This window comes from Myripristis murdjan, chromosome 5 (assembly GCF_902150065.1).
Source record: "Myripristis murdjan chromosome 5, fMyrMur1.1, whole genome shotgun sequence".
Lineage (NCBI taxonomy): Eukaryota > Metazoa > Chordata > Actinopteri > Holocentriformes > Holocentridae > Myripristis > Myripristis murdjan.
The window spans coordinates 38,425,688-38,440,687 of record NC_043984.1 but is presented as its reverse complement, the minus strand read 5'-3'; the positions used below and the strand labels follow the sequence as shown (position 1 = coordinate 38,440,687).

The window sequence follows — 15,000 nt, the reverse complement described above, 5'->3', positions numbered from 1 at the left end:
AAAAAACAGTATTGATCCTGAACTTTAAACATAAACTGATCGGTTTCTTCCTCTCAGTAAGGCGAGCAGGAAGAAGAAGAGGGAGGAGGCGGAGAAACTTCCAGAGGTTTCCAAGGAGATCTACTACGACGTGTCCGGCGACCTGAAGGCCGTGTTTGGCTCGGCTCAGACGGAGGACAAGGGAGAGAACAAGCTGAGCTGGGACCAGGAGGAGGCCGAGGAGGCCGAGGAGGAGGAGGAGGAGGAGGAGGAGGAAGAAGGACAGAGGGAGGAGGAGCAGACCTCACTGCCGGCTGGTCCCAGCACAGCCACAGAGCAGCCGTCAGGATTCAAATTCTCTTTCTTCGGAGACGAGACGGAGACGGGAGGCGAGGAGACAGGTAGGACCGATGGGCCTGAACCCCACAGAACCCGGGTTGTGTTAAAGGGACAGTCCCCGCAAAACAAACCAAACACAACATCAGTTCACCCCTCTGGCTCCGCCTCGTCCCTCTAACAGACTGCTGAAGCTAACAGAGCAGTTTCTCTTTGCAGCTCAGGAAAATAAAACCAGAAAACCAGTTGAGTGTCGTCAGCATAGCAGCAAAGTGTCATGTCAGATTTACAGGTAATTCAGAAGAAGCAGCTGAGCTCAGGTCAGATTTCTGCAAACATCAGGAACAGGAAAGACCAGAAGTCTTGTGTTTAAGGTCGAGCGACAGTGGATTTCTGAAGGCTGATGATAACGACGACAGCGTGAAACAGCTGATTAATGGGCTGATATAAGGACCCTGTTGGAAATGAACTGTCTTTGACTTCATTAGAAACTGAAACAAACTGAATATCTAAATCAAACTAATCATACTTTCCTGAATGTATCAATAATTCTAGATCACCAAACTCCAAACTCCTCTAATTAATAAATAAATCTGGAACTAAAAATCAGACCGTGAAAAAAAGTCTGCTTTATAAAACAACTCAGTGGGTGGCGCTGGTTTTGCCTTTACAGCAGGAATAGTTCACTGTTATGTTGGACTTTTGCAGAATTAGATCAATTATTGTATAAAATTGTTTCATTATCATTTACAGCACTTGAACTATACATGTGTGAAACATTTAAGTTAATTTTAACCTGTGGGCTGTCGGCCAATCAGAGGCAAGTCCTGCCGACCGTCTGTAAGACGTCTCTGCCATGTCTTTGCTGTGTCTCTGCCGTGTCTCTGTTGAGTCTCTGTCGTGTTTGTCGCGTTTGTCATGTCTCTGCCATGTCTCTTTCGTGTTTTTGTCGTGTCTCTGCCGAGTCTCTGCCGTGTCTCTGTCGTGTCTCTGCCGTGTCTCTGTCGTGTCTCTGTCGTGTTTCTGTCGAGTCTCTGCCGTGTCTCTGTCATGTCTCTGTCATGTTTGTCGTGTCTCTGTCGAGTCTCTGTCGTGTTTCTGTCGAGTCTCTGTCGTGTCTCTGTCGTGTTTCTGTCGAGTCTCTGTCGTGTCTCTGTCGTGTCTCTGTCGTGTCTCTGTCGTGTCTCTGTCTAGTCTCTGTCGTGACTCTATCGTGACTCTGTCGTGTCTCTATCGTGTCTCTGTCGTGACTCTATCGTGTCTCTGTCTAGTCTCTGTCGTGACTCTGTCGTGTCTCTGCCGTGTCTCTGTCTAGTCTCTATCGTGTCTCTGTCTAGTCTCTGTCGTGACTCTGTCGTGTCTCTGCCATGTCTCTGTCTAGTCTCTGTCGTGACTCTATCGTGTCTCTGTCTAGTCTCTGTCGTGACTCTGTCATGTCTCTGCCGTGTCTCTGTCTAGTCTCTGTTGTGTCTCTGTCGTGTCTCTATCGTGTCTCTGTCTAGTCTCTGTCGTGTCTCTGCCGTGTCTCTGTCGTGACTCTGTCGTGTTTCTGTCGAGTCTCTGTCGTGTTTCTGTCGAGTCTCTGTCGTGTCTCTATTGTGTCTCTGTCGTGACTCTATCGTGTCTCTGTCTAGTCTCTGTCGTGTCTCTGCCGTGTCTCTGCTGTGTCTCTGTCTAGTCTCTGTTGTGTCTCTGTCGTGTCTCTGGCTAGTCTCTGTCGTGTCTCTGCCGTGTCTCTGTCTAGTCTCTGTCGTGACTCTGTCGTGTTTCTGTCGAGTCTCTGTCGTGTCTCTGTCGTGTTTCTGTCTAGTCTCTGTCATGACTCTGCCGTGTCTCTGTCTAGTCTCTGTCGTGACTCTATCGTGTCTCTATCGTGTCTCTGTCGTGACTCTATCGTGTCTCTGTCTAGTCTCTGTCATGACTCTATCGTGTCTCTGTCTAGTCTCTGTCGTGACTCTGTCGTGTCTCTGCCGTGTCTCTGTCTAGTCTCTATCGTGTCTCTGTCTAGTCTCTGTCGTGACTCTGTCGTGTCTCTGCCGTGTCTCTGTCTAGTCTCTGTCGTGACTCTATCGTGTCTCTGTCTAGTCTCTGCCGTGACTCTATCGTGTCTCTGTCTAGTCTCTGTCGTGACTCTGTCGTGTCTCTGCTGTGTCTCTGTCTAGTCTCTATCGTGTCTCTGTCTAGTCTCTGTCGTGACTCTATCGTGTCTCTGCCGTGTCTCTGCCGTGACTCTATCGTGTCTCTGTCTACTCTCTGTCGTGACTCTGTCGTGTCTCTGCCGTGTCTCTGCCGTATGTCTGTCTAGTCTCTGTCGTGACTCTGTCGTGTCTCTGTCTAGTCTCTGTCGTGTCTCTGCCATGTCTCTGTCTAGTCTCTGTCGTGACTCTATCGTGTCTCTGTCTAGTCTCATTCGTGACTCTATCGTGTGTCTGTCGTGTCTCTGCCGTGTCTCTGCCGTGTCTCTGCCGTGTCTCTGCCGTGTCTCTGTCTAGTCTCTGTCGTGTCTCTGTCGTGTCTTTGCCGTGTCTCTGTCGTGTCTCTCTCGTGTCTCTGTCTAGTCTCTGTCGTGTCTCTCGTGTCTCTCGTGTCTCTGCCGTGTCTCTGTTGTGTCTCTGCCGTGTCTCTGTCGTGTCTGTCGTGTCTCTGTCTAGTCTCTGTCGTTTCTCTCGTGTCTCTGTCTAGTCTCTGTCGTGTCTCTGTCGTGTCTCTGTCGAGTCTCTGTCGTGACTCTGTCGTGTCTCTGCCGTGTCTCTGCCGTGTGTCTGTCTAGTCTCTGCCGTGTCTCTGCCGTGTCTCTGCCGTGTCTCTGTTGTGTCTCTGTCTAGTCTCTGTCGTGTCTCTGCCGTGTCTCTCTCGTGTCTCTGTCTAGTCTCTGTCGTGTCTCTCGTGTCTCTGCCGTGTCTCTGTTGTGTCTCTGCCGTGTCTCTGCCGTGTCTCTGCCGTGTCTCTGTCGTGTCTCTGTCTAGTCTCTGTCGTGTCTCTGTCGTGTCTCTGCTGTGTCTCTGTCGAGTCTCTGTCGTGTCTCTGCTGTGTCTCTGTCGAGTCTCTGCCGTGTTTGTCGTGTCTCTGCCGAGTCTCTGTCGTGTCTCTCGTGTCTCTGCCGTGTCTCCTCTTTGATGAAGCTCATCTGATCTGGACATTTTCATTCCTCTCCTCACCTGCCCTGTCTCCGCCAGCCGAGTACCGGGTGGAGACCATCCAGGGGCCCCGGGTGTCATGGCAACGAGACCCGCGTTTCCATGACAGCAGCTCGGAGGAGGAAGAGGAGGAAGAGGAAGATGACAGGGAGGAAGAGAAAGAGCAGAGCAGCGGCGACAAAACCACAGAGTGAGAAGAATCGAATGAAATCCTGTTAGCTAGCTGTGTGTGTGTGTGTGTGTGTGTGTGTGTGTGTGTGTGTGTGTGTGTGTGTTCCACTGATACTGAGACTGATATTGTGTGTGTGTGGGTGTTATTCACAGAGAGAAGTCTCCATTGAAGAGAGATCTCTTCTTCTTCTATCCTGAGGACAACAGACTGACAGGTGGGATGGACGTGTGTGTGTGTGTGTGTGTGTGTGAGTGTGTGAGTGTGTGTGTGTGTGTGTGTGTGTGTCGGAGGAGTTGAGGCTGATGTTTGTCTCTCTCTCTCCGTCAGAGGGTCCCAGGCTGTTCTGTCGCTCCTCCCAGCTGGAGGAGCAGAGGGAGCAGTGGGAGGAGAGGAGGAGCGCGCTCAGACAGGTCAGAGCCGACAGCCAATCACATCTCACGCTGCACTTTTCCACCTGTCAGGGTCTAGAATGCAGCTTCAGCGTCTGAAGCCGTGCAGGAAACTCACGTTCTGGCAGTTTGTTTTGATAATTTTGCCGCTGATCACATTTCCTTGTTTACTTGTTGTTGCCGTGGCGAGCGTGACATGAGCTGCTGCTGCTGAGAAAGCCGCCCTGGATCAAACTAAAAACACGGATGTGCCCTTTAATCTGCTTCCTGTCTGTGTCCAACAGGAATACAGGAAGAAGCACAAGGACGCCAAGAGGAAGCTGAAGAGCCTCCAGAGGAGCTGAGGATTCTGGGAAGTGGAGTCCTGACTTGACATTCAGGAATATACGCGTCTCTTTCACAAGCCACCATTTTGTGCCTGTAACTGAACGCAGCCGCTAGCTAGCTGGAAGGACACAAAATGGCCGCCGAGGAGCCGAGTGACACGAAGAGAAAATCCTGAACGTGAAAAGTGTTTTGTTTTTATTTAAAGCTCCTGTGTGTTCAGATTAATCCTGTAATCTGATCTAATCTGGGCAGATTCCAGTTTTCTCATCACGTCAGCACGAACCTTCATCTTTTCATCTTTTCATCAGAAAGTGCAAAAATAAAGGCAGATATGTTTCTGTTTGTTTGGACATGAAAATGATTTGAATTATTCAGAGCAAAAGGATTAAAAAGAAGAAGGAATAAGAATCATCACAGTGACGAGGTCAGAGGTCACATGACCCTGGCTGAGGAGGTCAGAGGTCACATGACCCTGGCTGAGGAGGTCAGAGGTCACATGACCCTGGCTGAGGAGGTCACATGACCCTGGCTGAGGAGGTCAGAGGTCACATGACCCTGGCTGAGGAGGTCAGAGGTCACATGACCCTGGCTGAGGAGGTCACATGACCCTGGCTGAGGAGGTCAGAGGTCACATGACCCTGGCTGAGGAGGTCACATGACCCTGGCTGCCGAGGCGGGAGGTTTGGGTGGTCCCGCTGTGGCCTGGACACTCTGGGGGGAAGCAGCAGGTCCAGACTCTTCAGGGTTTTGATGGCAGTAAAATCTGAAATCAGCCGTCAGACTGATCAGCTGATGGGCTCAGAGTCAGAACCTGAAGCTGAAGCGCTCTGACCCGAACCCGAGACGATCAATAGAGACGATCAATAAAGACGATCAATAAAGTTGTTTGAGTTGAACTGCGTGTTCGTCTGTGGAGCGGGAAACACACTTCTCATATTAAAACTGACATTTAATCCACTTCACGTCACGTCTGCACACACACACACGACGACTGATCCAGCTGATCCCAGCCTGATGATCTGGTGGAGGGCTGAGAACCTCACACACACACACACACACACACACACACACACACACACACACTGCTCCACTGTGTGCCGGTCTGAATCAAAATAAAAAAAACAACTGTTTTTAACATTTTGCACAAGCTGAGCTCTCTGTGTGTGTGTGTGTGTGTGTGAGTGTGTGTGTGTGTGTGTGTGTGCGCGCGCCACAGCAATATTTCTAACACACACTCGCCTGTTTCTGCTTGTGTTTGTGCTGCTGTTGTGTCATTCCTCCACCAGAGGGCGCCGCCCCCTGGCTCACCTGGTGCAGGTGAAGCTCGTGTGCAGGCCACAGTGACCGGAGCCTCTGCTGCACATCATCCTCTCTCGCCCTCTCTCTCTCTCTCTCTCTCTCTCTCTCTCTCTCTCTCTCTCTCTCTCTCTCTCTCTCTCTCTCTCTCTCATCAGCAGCTCCTTCACGGCAGACAGACCCCCCCCCGCACCACACACACACACACACACACACACACACACTCAGACCCTCCATGAGAAAAGCTCTTTCAGTTTTAAACGTGTTTGTGTTTTATGAGCTGCACAGAGTCAATTTCCTGAATCTGAATCAGAAACTCTTTCTGAGCCCTGAGAGGAAGCAGCTGCTGAGACTCCCAAGAGAAAAATTAAATGATCAGAAATACTTAACAAAATAAGAATCATAAAGATATGTGCCTTAGATCTGTAAAAAAAAAAGAAAAAAATATGTGCATTAGGTATGAATTGTATCAAAAGTATATGCACCATCTGTAAATGTGTGCATTAATCCTATAAAATATTACAATAAATAGAGAAATAAGAAGTTGAGCATTCATAAGAAGTCTGTCCACACACCTGATGTCCACAGGGACTCACTGTGGAGCCGTCACTCCTGCAGGTGGAGCTGTCACTCCTGCAGGTGGAGCTGCTCAACAGGTGAGTCAGTCTGAACTGTGCACATGTGCAGGCCTTTACCTGTCTGACCTGCAGGGGGCGTCATGACAGACGACAGACAATAAAGTTTTCTGAACCTCAGTGTGAAAAAATAAACCTCCTTATATTAGACGTGAAGGTTCCTGTCAGGCTTCCGCCGCCCCGCACGCCGCCCTACCGCTCCGCCGCCCTGCCGCCGCCCTGCCGCCCCGCCGCCCCACACGCCGCCCTGCCGCTCCGCCGCCCCGCACGCCGCCCTGCCGCTCCGCTGCCCTGCCGCCGCCCTGCCGCTCTGCCGCCCCGCACGCCGCTCCGCCGCCCTGCACACCGCCCTGCGTACATATGTGTGTACCGCCCCGCACGCCGCTCCGACGCTCTGCCGCTCTGCCGCCCCGCACGCCGCCCTGCTGCCCCACATGCCGCTCTGCTGTCCCGCACACCGCTCTGCCGCTCTGCCGCCCCGCACGCCGCCCCGCCGCTCCGCCCTTCACGCTGAATCAAACGCTCTGTTGTTCCAGGCTCGTGTTTGTGTTTCTCAGCGGGACGATTTGACTCTGCAACTTTCAAATTACTAATAATCACTATCAGCCATGAAGGATCAATACCTGTCAGTGTCGCATATGTACGTGTGTGTGTGTGTGTGTGTGTGTGTGTGTAATAAACCTGGAACTGCCTTGATTCAAACCAGATCCATGTCAGAGAGTTAAAACACACAATGTGTGTGTGTGTGTGTGTGTGTGTGTGTGGGACTGATCATTGGGCTGCTGGACGCCTCCATGTTTTCCTGCCCTCTGATTGGCTGGCTTGTGTCCGGCCCTTGAGAAGTCTCCGCCCACCAAGCAGACGCTGTACTTTTCCACTGCTGACCAAGTTTAGCTCCAACTACACCCCCTTTACACACACACACACACACACACGCACGCACGCACGCACGCACGCACGCACGCACGCACACACACACGCACGCACTCTCTGTCTGTCTCTCTCAGGAAAAGGAGGTTCCTGCAGGGTTCTGTGTGTGTGTGTGTGTGTGTGTGTGTGTGTGTGTGTGTGTGTGCGTGTGTGTGTGTGCGTGTGTGTGTGTGTGTGTGTGTGTGTGTGTGTTTCTGGCAGAAATCAGTCTGACAGTCTGCAACCAAACACTCGACTGTTTCCATTCAGTGAGACTTTCTTTCTGCTCTCTAGTTTTTACGTCTTTATTTTTGTTTGTTTCATTTTTATTTTTATTTCAGGGGAAAATCTGTTCCTGCTGTGCAGCTGTGGTGCCCTGTCCCAGAGCGAGCCACAGGTCCCACCTCCTCCATGTCCCGGGCCCGGGTGGCCCCTCCTGAGGCCCTGGGCCCCCGGGTGGCCCCTCCCGAGGCCCCGGGTGGCCCTCCCGAGGCCCCGGGTGGCCCCTCCCGAGGCCCCGGGCCCCTGTGTGGCCCCTCCCAAGGCCCCGGGCCCCTCTGGACCTGAACTCTGATATGAAACGTTGTGTTGATGTGTGTTCGTCATGGAAGTGTCCAGGAGTCCTAACTTGTCAAATCAATTCAAACATCATGTTAAAACAATCAATAATCAATAATCACTGCTACAGATTTCTGTCTGGTGGATTAACCCTTTAACCCTTTGACAGCTCGCTGGATTTCTTTAGAAAACATGAAAGGAGAAAAAGGTGATGAGACAATTAGTAAAGAAAAAAAAATACTGGGACGTTAGTGGAAAAAAAGATTACCAAAAATTATTGCAATTGTAAGTAAAATAAATAAATAAATAGATTTTTTTTTTTTTTTTAAATCACTGGATTTCTCTCACATGCAGGGAAAAAAAGTGATGAGCAAATTAAATAAATTAATTAAAAAAAAGAATTAATTAAAAAAAAACAAAAAAAAACAGGTGGAACCCTCATCAGAGCCCAGAGTCACGGCTCTGCTCCCTCCAGGTATCAGAATGCAGATCTGCTGATATGAGCAGTGGTGGACAGCTGTCTGTCTGTCTGCCTGTCTGTCTGCCTGCCTGTCTGTCTGTCTGTCTGTCTGCCTGTCTGTCTGCCTGTCTGTCTGTCTGTCTGTCTGCCTGTCTGTCTGTCTGCCTGTCTGTCTGTCTGTCTGTCTGCCTGTCTGTCTGCCTGTCTGTCTGCCTGTCTGTCTGTCTGTCTGTCTGCCTGTCTGTCTGTCTGTCTGTCTGTCTGTCTGTCTGTCTGTCTGTCTGTCCGTCTGTCCGTCTGTCCGTTCACACCTGGCAGTCACATGTGTCTGAAAATGTGTCTCACCTGCTCACCTGTGATCGGATCTGTTTCCCACAAAATATGCAAATAAACACACATCATTTCAGAGAGAGAGAGAGAGAGAGAGGGAGAGAGAGAGAGAGAGAGATGCTGTAAAATGAAATTCCCACCTCGCTCGTCCTCCTTCCTCACAGATAATAAAAGTCACTGAGCCTCTGCAGGCAGCAGAGCAGCAGCCTCCTCTCTCCTCTCAGCCTCCTCTCTCCTCTCAGCCTCCTCTCTCCTCTCAGCCTCCTCTCTCCTCTCAGCCTCCTCTCTGTTTCTCAGCCTCCTCTCTCCTCTCAGCCTCCTCTCTCCTCTCAGCCTCCTCTCTCCTCTCAGCCTCCTCTCTCCTCTCAGCCTCCTCTCTGTTTCTCATCTGTTCCAGCTCCACTCGTCACCTTCAGCTCACAATATTCATTTTCATTCATTAAGCAGCTGCTTTATAGTCGGCCTGCTCTTCGGTTTGCCTCTGATCCATCAGCTGACAGCTCAGCTGCACTCGGCAGAGTCAGCAGATATTTCCTCTGTTTGAAAAGTGACGGTCCGGCCGGTGGACCAGAGCTGAAGACAGAGGACGTCAGGTGAGTGGGCGGTCCTTCGGTGCGTCCTGGGACACGTCTGTTCACACCTCTAATGCGATGCAGACTAAAGTGTGCCAGACCACCTGCGGCCTAAGATCCGATCCCTCAGGGCACTGAGGACGCATCGCTGCTGTTCACACCTGGACTGTCAGCTCCTGTCTGCAGGTCTCAGGACGGAAGGTGAGACCAGGTGGGAACAGGGCCTAATCTGTATTCATCCTTTTTGTATCCATCAGGTTAGACCACACACACACACACACACACACACACACACACACACCATGTGCTCCATTAACCATCATCACAACAACAAGGTGTAAACACAAACTGTGTAAACAAATCAATCAACTCAGATCGACTGTAAATTAATAATTAAAGGACAAATACATGCTGGGCTTTCCTGCTGCATTGAAGACAGCTTGCATTGAAAACAGTTTGCATTGAAGACAGTGTGCATTGAAGACAGTTTGCATTGAAGACAGTTTGCATTGAAAACAGCTTGCATTGAAGACAGTTTGCATTGAAAACAGCTTGTATTGAAAACAGTTTGCATTGAAGACAGTTTGCATTGAAAACAGTTTGCATTGAAGACAGTTGGCATTGAAGACAGTTTGCATTGAAGACAGTTTGCATTGAAGACAGTTTGCATTGATTGCTCTTTGACAGTTTAATGTTCATGTAAAACATGAAGGCAGGAAATTTTCCATTTACTCACAATGAGTTCATTTAGAGAACAACCCATGCTGCCCTGCCTCTGCTCCTCCCCCTCCTACTCCTCCTCCTCCTGCTCTCCCTCCTCCTCCTCTCCATCCTCCTCCTCCTCCTCCTCCTCCTCCTCCTCCTCCCCCTCCTCCTGCTCTCCCTCCTCCTCCTGCTCCCCCTCCTCCTCCTCCTCCTCCTCCTCCTGCTCCTCCTCTCCCTCCCCCTCCTCCCCCTCCTCCCCCCCCTCCTCCTCCTCCTCCTCCTCCCCCTCCTCCTGCTCTCCCTCCTCCTCCTCTCCCTCCTCCTCCTCCTCCTCCTCTCCCTCCTCCTCCTCCTCCTCCTCCCAAACTGTCAGTCTTGTTATTCAGTTCAAAGGAACTGAGCAGAACATTCACACTCGGCTCAGTTTGTGAAGACAAACAGCAAAACCAGATCAATCTGTGTGTGTGTCTGTGTGTGTCTGTGTGTGTGTGTGTGTGTGTGTGTGTGTGTGTGCGTGTGTGTGTGTGTGTGTGTGTGTACATGGGTGTGTCCACAGTGTGTCTTACCATCTCTCATAGCTCTGTGTCTCTGCTTGTTGTTGGGTGTCTGCCACTTCACTAACTGACACTCGCCTCTGTGTGTGTGTGTGTGTGTGTGTGTGTGTGTGTGTGTGTGTGTGTGCGTGTGTGTTGATTTCAGGAAAGGCTGGAGGACTCTCTCTTCCTGTTTGGGGGTCAGCTGACCAATCAGAGGAGGCCTTGTGTAACAGGGAATCACGGCCTGCGGTCACTTCCAGCTGATGGGACTGTTGTATCTTGAAAACTGTCACATGCAGCATGTCACCTAAGCATGTCACATGCTTAGGTGTGTGTGTGTGTGTGTGTGTGTGTGTGTGTGTGTGTGTGTGTGTGGAGCTGCAGCCTCCAACCTGCACACACACACACCTGGACGGTTCGTCCCACAGTCAGAATGCAGCCAGCGTCCCCTCGGCGCTGCAGCAAAATGCTTTTTTTCTTATTAATTTAATCGACTTCTTGCAAATTTCCATATTCACAAAAGTAAATTTACAAACAAAAAAACTCACTTCATGTTCATGAAGGAAATAGAACAAAATCTCCCGACAATTTCTTCATCACAAAAACACAAGAAGCTGTCGACACAGGAAGTGTGTGCAGTGTGTGTTTCAGTGAGTCAGTCAGTTTATTCTAATGCACTCCCATTTTTTATTTAATGTTTTCATCTATTCATTTTTTTGTTGAGTTTTTTTGTATTTCACTTGTTTTATTTTGTGTTTTAGTGGCTTAATGAATATCTATCAACCTTCTTTTCTTTGTTTCTGTCTTAAAGTAAAGATAAAAAATGAAAAAAGCCCTCAGAGCCACAGGTGGGCAGGAGGGGGCGGAGCCACAGGTGGGCGGAGGGGGCGGAGCCACAGGCGGGCAGAGGGGGCGGAGCCACAGGTGGGCAGAGGTCAGCATCTGCAGAGGAAATCCATCAATAACCTGCTGATGGGCGGAGCCAGGCGTCTGACCAGTCTTCCTTTACTTTAATCCTTCGATTCATTATCATTTTTACTTTTCTTCCTTTTCTTTTACTAGATTTTTCTTTTTTCGATATTTGAAAAATATTGATGTGGGTTTGTAAATTTGTGGCAAAAATATACAGCTGTTTTTAATTTCAGTGTAAGGTGTTTTTTTTTTTTTTTTTTTTATCCTATCCCACAGGGTTTGGCAGCCATAAGCTTTTGCTTCAGCCAAAACCCCTTTTTGAGCAGCCATATTTATTTTCTTTAATTCTTTAATTATGTTTAATATGTTGTGCTGCTTTGATCGAAATAAACATATTCATTCATTCATTCACATTTTTTAAATGTTACTGTACATTTCTTCTCTATTATTTTATTGCATCGACATAAATGCAGAGGAGATTTGTCAGAACTCGATGCTTTAGTCTGTTTTATTCTGTTTTATTCTGTTTTATTCTGTTTTATTCTGTTTTATTCTGTTTTAATCTGTTTTATTCTGTTTTATTCTGTTTTATTCTGTGTCTCAGTTGCGGTGCTGAAGGAAATCCTGTTGCTCTCTGATTATGACTCTATGATGTCATGTTTTATTTTCTATTATCTGCAGATTCATGTCCTGTCTGATCCTCTTCATCACCTTATGATGATGATGATGATGGTCAAACTGTCTTCCCGGGGTTCTTCATCTGATGACTGATGGTTTTGTGCTTCTGTAAATGTTGTTTCTGTTATTGAATAATGATAAAAGAGGGTTTATGTGGTGGAAATGCACTAATAACCTGGTGTGGCCTCTGTCCTGTCCTCACAGCAGCGTCTGTCTGCTCCACGAGGACGACGAGGGACAGTCATCGTCCTGTTACCTGCCCTGCTCACTCACCTGGAGGAGCCGCTGAACCAGCCGGGACACGCGGACGCTGCTCCTGTCCTCTGGGACGTCCCGAGCTCAGACACATCACCACAGGACCACCGAGCCTCCACAGCAGTTACTGAACATGTCCAGGCTTTTATTTTATGATACACACAGACAAAGAACTAAAGAGCTCTATGTAGGTTAATGAGGATGATGCCTCACCACCGTACACACACACACACACACACACACACACGGTAATGAGATCTGTGCAGCTGAGAGGTATTAGCTTCTCTGCAGTCAGGGAGCTGTTAGCATGAAGCTGCTGCTGTGTGGTGTGTGTGTGTGTGTGTGTGTGGTGTGTGTGTGTGTGTGTGTGTGTGTGTGTGTGTGTGTGTGTTTCTGTATGAACACACTTGAAAAGGTTCAGATCAGGATGCAGATGAAGACAGAGTTTCCTCTTGGATCCACTCGTCAGATCTGATAAAACAGGAACTTCAACTCGTCACGTTTCATGACAGAAGATCAAACAAAGTATTTCTGATTCTCTGCGTGTCAGTGAAGGCAACGCAGCAGCGAGCAGCAGCAAATACTACAAACACTACTGCAAATACTACAAACACCACTGCAAGTACTACAAACACTACTGCAAATACTATAAACACTACTACAGACACTACTGCAAATACTGCAAATACTACAAACACCACTGCAAATGCTGCAAATACTACAAACACTACTGCAAATACTACAAACACTACTACAAACACTACTGCAAACACTACTGCAAATACTACAAACACTACAACAAACACTACTGCAAATACTACAAACACTACTGCAAATACTACAAACACTACAACAAACACTACAACAAACACTACTGCAAATACTATAAACACTACTGCAAATACTACAAACACCACTGCAAGTACTACAAACACTACTGCAAATACTACAAACACTACTGAAAATACTACAAACACTACTGAAAATACTACAAGTACTACTGCAAACACTACAAACACTACAGCAAATACTACAAACACCACTGCAAATACTACAAACACAACTGCAAAAACTGCAAACACTACTGCAAATACTGCAAACACTACTGCAAATACTACTGCAAATACTACAAACATGACTGCAAATACTACTGCAAACCACAAACTCTACTACTACTGCAGCTTCTAAGCACAACGCCTGGAACCAAACCACAAAGTCCTACTGCTAGTACTGCAAATTCTACAAATACTACTGCAAATACTACAAATACTACAAATTCTTCTGCTACTACCACAAATACTACATATACTACTATAACTACAACTACAAATACTACTATTGCAAATAGTACAAATATTACTAGTACAACTGCAACTAATACAAATACTAACCTACAGCTACTAGTTTGTACTGCAAATACTACCACAAATATTTCAAATACTAGTACTAATACTACCACTACCACTCCTGTAAATACAACAAATGCTGCTCCTACTTCTATTACTAATATTAACTTAGTACTACAAACACTACTACTTCTGCTTCTACCACTACCGCTACTACTGCAACAAATACCAGCTTACTACATATACTACTACCAATACTACTGCTACTACTACTACAGTTGCTACTACTGCTACTGTAAATGTAATGTACTAGTACAAATATTGCTACTGCTATAAATTCTACTAATACTACTACTGCCACTATTCATGCTACTACCTATGCTGCTACTGCTATTACTAGTCTGTGTGTGTGTGTGTGTGTGTGTGTGTGTGTGTGTGTGTGTGTGCGTGTGTGTGTGTGCTCCTCCCTGGCTAAATAAAGGCTAAAGCAGCAGAGCTGAGCTGCAGGCTGAAGGTCAAAGGTCAGAGTGGAGCTGTGGGGGCGGTTCCTCTGGTTCCCCTCAGTCCCGACTCGCTGCCACCTGATTGGTCGTCAGGGTGATGAGGAACATCTGAACTGATCTCAGTTCACTTCCTGTTCAGTCCATGTTCCCCCAGCAGAGAGATCATAATAATATTCTGACTAACAGAAGCAGCGGCCAGGAGCCTGCTCATCCCATATGGACTGTTCACCCTATTCCACACACACACACACACACACACACACACACACACACACACACACACACACACACACACACACACACTCTCACACACAAAGAGGCTTATGTGTCCCTGCCTGCCCTGAGTGGGTGTGACCAACCGACTTCACTTTATGTAATACACTTCAGTGTTATTCTAAACTTTCCCATATTCATAACAAACTCACGGTGAGATTTCTCTGCTGTGTGTTTATTCCCGTGTTTTAACGCTCAGGTGTGTTCACATGTTCTCATCCTGCAGTTTCACATTTGCAGCTCGTTTTTCTGTCACAGCTGTTTTTCCTATCTGACATTTTGCATGTTTTATTTTACGACACAGATTGTGTCTTCTACCGTGTCTCGTGCTGTTAGCGTCAGCACGCGCTTCTCCCTCTGTGTCTCCGTGCATGTGGACACTGGACATCTATTGTTTCATTGTTGATCAGTTTCACTCCTTTTCATGTTAAATCTGCGCTCATGACTCACCTGCTCAGGCTGCACCGACTGCAACAATAAACTCATTCAGCCGGTAAAGTTCACAAAAACAATCGAGCCAGGTTATAGGAATCTGAGTTATTTATTGTTTTCTGTACAGTAAAACGCTTCAGGAATGACAGACGGCATCAGCCAATCATCTGCAGCCTTACCCTTCCCTTTGTGAGAGAAAACAACAACAGAAGCAGACCAACACAGAATGATACCTCAGTCTGAATGTCACCGTTTTAATA

The 15,000-nt window shown here is 48.0% G+C and overlaps 2 protein-coding genes across 6 annotated transcripts in view; one reads left to right on the top strand and one right to left on the bottom strand.

Annotated features, from left to right (window-relative positions):
- The window catches only part of nol8 (nucleolar protein 8), a 17,287-nt gene extending 12,051 nt beyond the window's left edge, over nt 1-5,236 (top strand). For 3 of the 5 annotated variants that reach the window (XM_030052486.1, XM_030052483.1, XM_030052485.1), the window contains exons 15-19: nt 58-380; nt 3,492-3,642; nt 3,777-3,838; nt 3,952-4,034; nt 4,298-5,236. In XM_030052486.1, coding sequence (XP_029908346.1) covers nt 58-380; nt 3,492-3,642; nt 3,777-3,838; nt 3,952-4,034; nt 4,298-4,357 — 679 coding nt within the window. In that variant the 3' untranslated portion in view covers nt 4,358-5,236. The remainder of the gene's footprint in view (nt 1-57; nt 381-3,491; nt 3,643-3,776; nt 3,839-3,951; nt 4,035-4,297) is intronic. The other 2 variants (XR_003928285.1, XR_003928284.1) reach the window with 2 other exon arrangements.
- A 9,594-nt stretch (nt 5,237-14,830) lies between these two features.
- The window catches only part of LOC115359950 (coiled-coil domain-containing glutamate-rich protein 1), a 1,325-nt gene continuing 1,155 nt past the window's right edge, over nt 14,831-15,000 (bottom strand). The window contains exon 1 of the mRNA XM_030052655.1: nt 14,831-15,000. This exon is cut by the window's right edge and continues 1,155 nt beyond it. The gene's annotated coding sequence lies outside the window, so the exon portion shown is untranslated.